Raw genomic sequence first — 8,972 nt, 5'->3', positions numbered from 1 at the left:
TTTTTCTTTTTGCAGAACCAGAGATTGAACTCAGGCCCTTGTGCTTGCCAGGCAAGCATTTATTCTACTGAGCCATCTCCCCAGCCCCTTACCTAAGCATATTTGGGAAAAGAATGGTGACTAAAGATTTTTTTTTCCCTCGGTACTGTGGATCAAAGTCGGTCTTGTGCTTGCCAGGCAGGTGCTTAGGCTGCCAAGCTATCTCTTTGGCCCGAGATTGCAGATATTGACAGCTAATCAAACAGGAAAACTAGGATTTTGGTTTTATTCCTTGGAAATCATTGTAGTTTCTGTAACTTTTCTACATGCCTAGCCAAATATGGGGGTGCACAACTGTGATCTCATGCTCTGGAAGGTGAGGCAGGAGGTTCACAAATTTAAGGCCATGCTCAGCTACACAGGGAGTTCAAGGCTAGCTGGACTACATAATGAGACCCTGTCCAAAAAAAAAAAAAAAATCTAGTTAGGCCTAATTACATGTCACTCACATGCCAAATATTTGGGGTTTTTTTGTTGGAGATTGATTTTTGTAATAGTCCTTTGAACCCAGGGTCAAAGGTACTGAGCTGTTTCCCTCATTATTACATTTTTGCAGCTATGTGCACCTGTCATAATCAAGATAAAGATCTCCTGTGCTACTTTATAGTTTTCTCTCCCCCAGCCCCAGGAAACCACTGATTTACTTTTTGTTAGTATAAAGAGATTTGCATTTTATATAAATGGTACCATAAAAAAATTACTACATTTTCTTTTTTCTGTTTTGGTAGGCTTTGAGGCATCTTGATATGTAGTTGAAGCTGTTTTGTTTTGTTTTTTGGGGCGGGGGGTGGGAACTGGGGATTGAACTCAGGCCCTTGTGCTTGCCAGGCAAGCACTTATTCTACTGAGCTATCTCCCCAGCCCCTGAAGCTGGTCTTGAATTTATGATTGTCCTACTTCAGCCTTCCAAGTACTGGGATTATAGGCATGCACCACTACACCTTGCTAAAAAGAGGTTTTAGATGCTTTGCAAAGTTGAAAGGCCAGTGCAGAATTTCCCATGTAGTCCATCTTGATACATGCCTACCCTGCACCACTGTCAACACCTCCACTAGAGGGGTGATTTGTTAAAATTGATACACCTATAGTGCTGTGTTTAAGGGTCACTTTTTTTTTTTTTTTGTTCTTTTTTGTGGCCACCTCAGCCTGCCCTGGGGGAGGGGCTGGCACAGCATGTGGTGCCAGGGAATTGAATCTCAGTCCCTGCACTTGCCTAAGCAGGCACTTTAGACTGCTGAGCTATCTCCCTGGCCCAAGGGTCACTTTTTTCATTGGATAGTTTGTGGACCCAGATAAATGTGTAATGACAAGTGGTCACCATTATAGTATGTAGAATAGTCTCACTGTATTTGGTCTGTTCCCTCCCGCCCACGAGCTTTGGCAACCCAAGATCTGTTTATTGTCTCACAGTTTGTCTTTTTCCAAAATGTCATATACTGTAATTGGAATCATACATGATGCAGCCTTTTCAGGTTAGTTTCTTTCACTTAGTAATATACATCGAAGGTCCCCCGTGTCTTTTATTTTTCAGTGCTGGGGATTGAACTCTGCATGTCTTCTAGTTTGATAGCTCATTGATTGGTTGATTGATTGATTGATTGATTGATTGATACAAGGTCTCACATGCAGTTCAGACTCTAGTGATCCTCCTGCCTTAGCCTCCTCAGTTGGTGGGATTACAGGCATGTGAACCATACCTGGTTTCAGGCAGGCACAGTGCACCCATTGATCCAGGGCCAGCATTGCATCTGGGGCCAGCACTGCATGCAGTGCCAGGGATCGAACTTGGGACTTGTGCTTACTAGGCAGATGCTTAAACCACCAAGCTGTCTCCCCAGCCCACTCTTTTTTTTTTTTTGGTCTTGAGTAGTGGTTTCTGGATGTAGTAGTTTGTCCATTCACTGGCTCTTGGACATCTTGGTTGTTTCAGGTTTTTGTAAATGCCAAGGTGAAGAATTACTGGATTATAAGAGTGTGTTTAGGGCTGGTGAGATGGCTCAGTGGTCTAAAACACCTACTTAGAACAAGCTTAGCGAAAGCACAGGGACCATGGTTCAATCCCCCAGCACCACATGCCAGCCAGCCCCGCCCCCTGGTGGGCTGAGCTGGCCACACACACACACACACACACAGACACACATTTAAAAAAATATATTAAAAAAAAAAAAGAGTGTGTTTAGCTTTGTAATAACCCATCCTATTCTTCTAGAGTGGCTATACAATCTTGGAAACCCACTAACACCAGTGCCTTCAGGACTTGGGAGCTTGGTCTTATTTTTTAATTTTATTTGTTTTTTTTTGTTTTTTTGTTTTTTTTTTTTTTGAGATAGTTATCCCAGCCTCCAGAGAGCTGGGATTACAGGTGTGCACTACAATGCCTGGCTTTTTCCTGTTTTCATGTTGAATATTAGTATTTATTACTTTTGGGGGGTGGACTGAGAATTGAACTTAAGACCTCATGCTTGCCAAGCAGGCACTGGGCCACTCAGCTAAATCTTTGGCCCATTCATGTTGAGTATTGAAGAAGCTACCATTTTATGATGCTTTAGAAAAAGATTAATAGGGGCCGGGGAGATGGCTCAGTGGAATAAACGCTTCCCTGGCAAGCGCAAGGGCCTGAGTTCAATCCCTGGTTCCGGGAAAAAAAAATTTTGTTTGTTTTGTACTAGGAATTAAACTCAGGATCTTGCACTTTCCAGGCAGGTGCTCGTGCTGCTGAGCTATGTCCTCAGTCCCAGTCAACATTGTTTTTTATTTTGCAGGTCTGGAAATTGAACTCAGCTGTGTGTGTGTGTGTGTGTGTGCGTGTGTGTGCGTGCGCGCGCGCGCGCGCATGTGTGTGTGTTACAGGGTCTCATGCAGCCCAGGCAGGCCTCAGACTGGCAACAATCCTTCCTCAGCCTCCTGAGTGTGGGATTACAGGATTATACCACCACACCTAGCAACTGAGCCTTTTTAAATTTTGAGGCTGTTTTATCAAGTTGCCCAGGATGGACACCAACTTGTAATCCTCCTGCTTTAGCTTCCCGGAGTACTGACAGTACAGGTCTATGCTAAAGGGCCTGCTTGACATGACATTTTATTGTCAGGCCTGTGTGGCCAAATGGTATGTTACATAGTTACCACCTCATTTCTGCCAATATCACAGAGATGCAGCACTTTTTCTGACACTGTCCATTCCTTCACATTCATAGGTAGTAGTTAAGAGAGCAAGGGCTATACGATTATGTTTGACTTTTCAGCCAGATTGTTGGCATTAGTGGGAAAAAAAAGAAAATAAGTAGAACCCTCCACACAATGGCTCATATAGAGTATTTACTTTAGCAAGTGGTGTGTGTGTCTGTCTAGACTTTAGCTCATAGACTGACTCAGGACCCCTGTACAAGTGGACAGCATGCAAAAACAACCAGTTTCTTAGCCCACGGCTTTTATTTACTCTGTGATGAAAAGGAAGAGGATGACCTTGATGATAAGTAGATTTGTCCTTAATATTTTACAATAAATGTGATAGGTTGTGTCTGAGCATAAGGAGAAGGGTCAATACTAGGGTGATAACAATGACCTTTCAGAGACATAGAAACTCTTCAATCTAAGTATTATTTTATTTTGTCCTTTGGAGACAAGGTTTCACTGTGCAGTTCAGGCTGGGCTTGAGCCTACTTTTTAGTCACAACAATCCTCATGCCTCTCAGTGCTGGGATTACAGGTATATGCCAGCACTTTTTTTTTTTTTTTTTTATTTATGTGTGTGTGTGTGTGTGTGTGTGGCCAGCTCAGCCCACCAGGGGGCGGGTCTGGCTGGCATGTGGTGCTGGGGGATTGAACCGCGGTCCCTGTGCTTTGCTAAGCTTGTTCTAAGTAGGTGCTTTAGACCACTGAGCCATCTCCCTAGCCCCAGCACTTTCGTTTAAAGAGCACTTAATCAGCCTGTGCATAAAGTTCAGAGATAGCACTTGTGGAGTGTGAGGAAGGCCTTGGTTCCATGCGCTGCAGACAGTCAGTTAGTCAAGCCTGATCCTCCTGCATCAGCTTCCCAGTTGCTGGGATTATAGGCACATGCCACCAAATTATGAATGTTTTTTCCAAGCCTATATTTTGTTTTTGTTTTTGTTTTGTTTTATGTCTTTTTCTGCAATGCAGTTCAGGTTGAACTTGAGCTCACTTTGTAGCCCAGGCTAGTCTAGAATTTGCAACAATCTTCTTTCCTTGGCCTCCTGCATCCAGAGTGCTGGGATTACACCACCACCACTGGCTCTAAATTGTTTTAAGACAGTCTCACTGTGTAGTTTAGACTATTCTTACACTATGTTGCTCAGGCTTTCCTCAAACTCATGGTGTTCCTCCTGCCTTAACCTCCCAAATGCTGGCATTATAAGCATGTACCACCATACCTGACCAAGCCTATATTTACAATCCAATATTTAAGGGTCTTTTCTTTCTCTCTCTTTTATTTGGTACTGGGGCTTGTATCCAGGACTTTCACCTTGATGTACATCCCCAGATACCTCGCCCTCTTTTTTTTTTTTTAAATTTTATTTATTTATTTAATTTTAATTATTATTTATTTTTAATTTTATTTATTTATTTGTGTGACCAGCACAGCCCACCAGGGGGCAGGGCTGGCTGGCATGTGGTGCTGGGGGATTGAACCGTGGTCCCTGTGCTTCGCTGAGCTTGTTCCAAGTAGGTGCTCTAGACCACTGAGCCATCTCTCCAGCCCCAACCTCGCCCTCTTTTTAAAGACAGTTCTCACTATATCACTAAGTTGGCCAGGTAGAGCTAGAGTTTGTAATCCTGCCATAGCCAGAGTCCTGGGATTACAGGTGTTCCCCATAATCTGAGAGTCTCGCTGTAAAGTTCAGGCTGGCCTTGAGTTTACTTTGTAGCCCAGGCTGGTCTCAAACTCACAACAATCCTCATGCCTCCCAGTGCTAGGATTATAGGTATATGCCAGCACTTTTCTTTTAAAGAGCAATTATCAGCCTGAGCATAAAGTTCAGTGATAGTACTTGCAGAGTGTGAAGAAGGCCCTAGGTTCCATGTGATAGGTTGTGTCTGAGCATAAGGAGAAGGGTCAGTACTAGAGTGATAACAATGACCTTTCAGAGACTTAAGAACTGTTAAATCTAAGTATTTTATTTTATCGTTTTGAGTCAGGCCACATAGGCCTGATAATAAAATGTCAAATTAACCTAGGTTAATTTGGCATTTCAGATTTCTACCAGTGGTTTTTTTTTTTTTTTTTTTTTTTTAGCACCATTCTTCTCTTCCTCCTTTTCTTCCTCCTTTTTTTAAGGATAGCAAAGTTTTGTTAAAGATAGGAAAAAAGAACAGGCTCTACAGAGTGAGTATGGGCCAAGTAAAAGTAGGAAAGAAGTATACCTTACAGTGTGAAGGTGGGCCACACGCAGATAACAGTGGCCAGCACTGTTCTCTCCTGCCTTGAACTGTTTGCTTTGCTATTTGACCCTCCTTTTCTGCTTGTACCCATTTTCTAGTTGTGGCCCAATACGTTCAGCTTACATTGTTTTGCTCAGATGGAATGCCTTCCTGATATATCTGTTTATTGACAAGGACATGGTAAAATTTGTGGAATAATGAAAGTTATTTGCATATTGAAGAATGCTGGGTTCTGGCCAGCAAACCCTGACAGACAAATGAAAAACTGGAGAAACAGAGAATATCTTTGAGGAGGGTGAGGGAACCCCACTGAAATGGAGCCCTAAACTGACTCAGACTCCCACATTTATTGAGGAACAACAAAGAGTTCATGGAGTTCTACTGAGCACAGGTGTTTGTTTTAGAAAACGAGACAGGTTAGCAAGGCATGATGACAGTTTAGCAGAGTAATTAGCTTTTATCTCATTGTCCCCCAGGATTCTTCCTTGTGTTCCCCATAAGACCCATCTCGGGGCCGGGGAGATGGCTCAGTAGAATCAGTGCTTGCCTGGCAAGCACAAGGGCCTGAGTTCGATCCCCGGTTCTGCAAAAAAAAAAAAAAAGACCCATCTCTGCTCAAGTTGGCAAAACATCCTGCTTTCAAGATGTCTGGCTCCTCAGAGTTAGCAGAATCCCACCTCCCAAGCAGACATCAGCCCACTGAGTGTAGCAAGGAACTCCACAGAGAATCAGTGGAAGTGGAAAACAGAAAGCTGGTCTTAAAGTCATGTGACTCAGAAGCTGCAGGACTTCGATGAAGTCTCTTCTCTGAGTCACATTTTCTCAACTGTGAATGAGGAAGAAAGGCTGACTGTCTCATGATTATAACAACTACTGGAGAAAATGAAATACTAGAGGATTTCAGAATCTGAGATCCATTACAGTTGGCTGTTACATAGCTTGGTGTGAACTGAGGCTGGATGGTTGTGAAGCCCAAATGAAAGAATTCTTGTGAAAAGTTCTAGAAATTTTAAATTAATGCATAAGTGTAGCTGCTGTTGTAGCAAACAAAAGGGAGTGAGAGGAGGGTTGTTCTGGGTGCAGATGATTTAATTAGTATAACATTCTAAGGCATTTCTCAGTATCTCTGCTGCCCAGAGTTGCATCTGAAACTTAGATACTTGTTGCTTTTCTGAGTGGGGATAATGGTGGATCTGATCTCTTTTCTTTTGTTCTTACAGCTGTATTATCAAGTCCTAAATTTTGGAATGATTGTCTCCTCGGCACTAATGATCTGGAAGGGGTTAATGGTAATAACTGGAAGTGAAAGTCCAATTGTAGTGGTGCTCAGGTAACAATTTTTCTTTTCAAGGCATGGAATTACATGGTATTGCTTGGAGGAAAATTGAGAAAAAAATCAGAAAAACAATAACTGGAACATCATTCTCCTAGAAAATACTCTTCTCAGAAGAGAATCCAGGAGAAAATTTGTTATTCTCATTTATGAGAAATTCTTAACCTTGTTAGATATACCCACATTGAGAACCTCAAAAGGCCTGTGACCTTTGTATAAAAGGATTACCAGGAGAACTTGATTTTTGGCTCATCCCTTTAAAACAAAGTTTCTTTGCACTTCATTTTCCTGAAATACTTTTATCTTAGTATATTCCTCACTTTGATACATTAGGCCTGGTATGTAATTGTTAGTTCATTATATTTTATAGTACCTCCACAAATGAGAGTCTTACTGCAGTATGTCCTCAGTAGTTCAGACTGCCCTTGAACTCACTTTGTAGCCTAGGCTGATCTTGAACTTGCAAGAACTTGCTGATCTTGATCTTCCTGCCTCAGCCTCCCAGGTGGTAGGCTTATAGGCATTTACCACCATGCCAGGCTATATTTTTTTTTGACCTTTCAATATCACTTCTAACCAGGACTTTGAAGGTATTAATCCTGGGATTGAACTTAGGCCCTTGCACTTGCCAGGGAAGCGCTTATTCTACTGGAAGCGCTTATTCTACTGAGCCATCTCTCTGGCCCTGAATTTTACTCTGCCTCCTTCCCTACCTTTGCACTCATCCTGTTAGTGATTTTTAAATCCAATTAATAATTAATTTTTCACATAAAGATTTCACCTATTTGAAGCCTTTTTATTTAATAATCCTTAGAACAACTGAATAATTTATTATGTTGGTTACATAGATAGGATATTTGAGAGTGTGAAATCATTTGTATATTTGAAGGCAACTGGTATGCATGAATGATTTCTCACATAGCTTATATTTATATGTTTTCTCTCCATTGTGATGCTTTCATGTATTCGAAAATTATAGAAGGCATTAAATCATTCCTTACGTATATACGGTTTTGCTGCAGTGTGAGTCCTTTCATGAAAGTGAAGACATTTGGAAAATTTGAAGGCTTTTCCACATTGCCTGCATTGATATGATGTCTCTCGAGGATGAATTCTATAAACATTGATGTAATTGGAGCAGGCAAAATGTTTTCCTTTGTGTGTGTGTGTGTGTGTGTGTGTGTGTGTGTCATTTTAAGATAGGCTCTTGGGGTCTGGGGAGATAGCTCAGTAGAATAAGCGCTTGCCTGGCAAGCACAAGAGCCTGAGTTCAATCCCCAGTTCTACAAAAAAAAAAAAAAAAAAAACAGGGTCTTGCTATGAAGTTCAGACTGGCCTGGAGCTCACTTTGTAGCCCCGGACAGTCTTAAACTTGCAAGGATCTTCCTATCTTAGCCTCCCAAGTGCTGGGATTATAAACATGTGCCATCACGCCTGGCCAACATTATTTATATTGATGAGGTTTCTTACCAGTGTAAATTCTTTCTTTCTTTCTTTCTTTCTTTCTTTCTTTCTTTCTTTCTTTCTTTCTTTCTAAATTCTTGATGTACATGATTCTTTACATTCGTAAGGTTTCTCTCCAGTGTGAATTGTTCTGTTCATCTGAGGGGAAGTGCAGCATAAGAATGCTTTCCCACATTGCTTACACCTACAATATTCTTCTGCAAAGGGAATTTGTTCATGTTTTCTAAGGGTACTGAAAGAACTAAAGTTTTTCTGCATATACAAGTTTTCTTCCTTGTATGAGTATTTCTGGGATTCAAAAGGGAACTTGAATGTTTGAAAGCTCTCCCACATTGTTTACATTCATAGGCTTTCTCCCCAGGGTATGACATTTCAAGCTTCTCAAAGCAGTTAGATTAAGGGTTTTCCATGTCCCTTAGGTTTATCTGGCGTCTCTCCATATTTCTGATTCTCAATCACACAGTTTGTGTCCACTGTAAGCCCTGAGGGACACAGTTTTTTGTTTTTTGTTTTTTGTTTTTTTTATTAATCGGACAGTTTTAATAGTCAGTACACTGTACATTGTTATCTTCTTAGCGGTTATCCATAGTATAAGAAGCAGGCCTTTCTTGGGGGCCAGGGAGATGGCTCAGTGGAATAAGCGCTTCCCTGGCAAGGGCAAGGGCCTGAGTTCAATCCCCGGTACTGCCAAAAAAAAAAAAAAAGAATTTCATCAGGGGCTGGGGAGATGGCTCAG

At 41.6% G+C, this 8,972-nt stretch overlaps 1 protein-coding gene across 3 annotated transcripts in view; it reads left to right on the top strand.

The window, feature by feature from the left end:
- Sec11a (SEC11 homolog A, signal peptidase complex subunit) overlaps positions 1–8,972 on the top strand; it is a 39,580-nt gene that overhangs the window by 2,115 nt on the left and 28,493 nt on the right. For all 3 annotated transcript variants that reach the window (XM_023710626.1, XM_004623322.2, XM_023710619.1), the window contains exon 2: positions 6,660–6,769. In XM_023710626.1, the coding sequence (XP_023566394.1) occupies positions 6,660–6,769 (110 nt within the window). The remainder of the gene's footprint in view (positions 1–6,659; positions 6,770–8,972) is intronic.

This window comes from Octodon degus, unplaced genomic scaffold (genome assembly GCF_000260255.1).
Source record: "Octodon degus isolate 3935 unplaced genomic scaffold, OctDeg1.0 scaffold00002, whole genome shotgun sequence".
In the NCBI taxonomy this organism is placed as follows: Eukaryota; Metazoa; Chordata; class Mammalia; order Rodentia; family Octodontidae; genus Octodon; species Octodon degus.
This window is presented reverse-complemented; position numbering and strand designations above follow the sequence as displayed.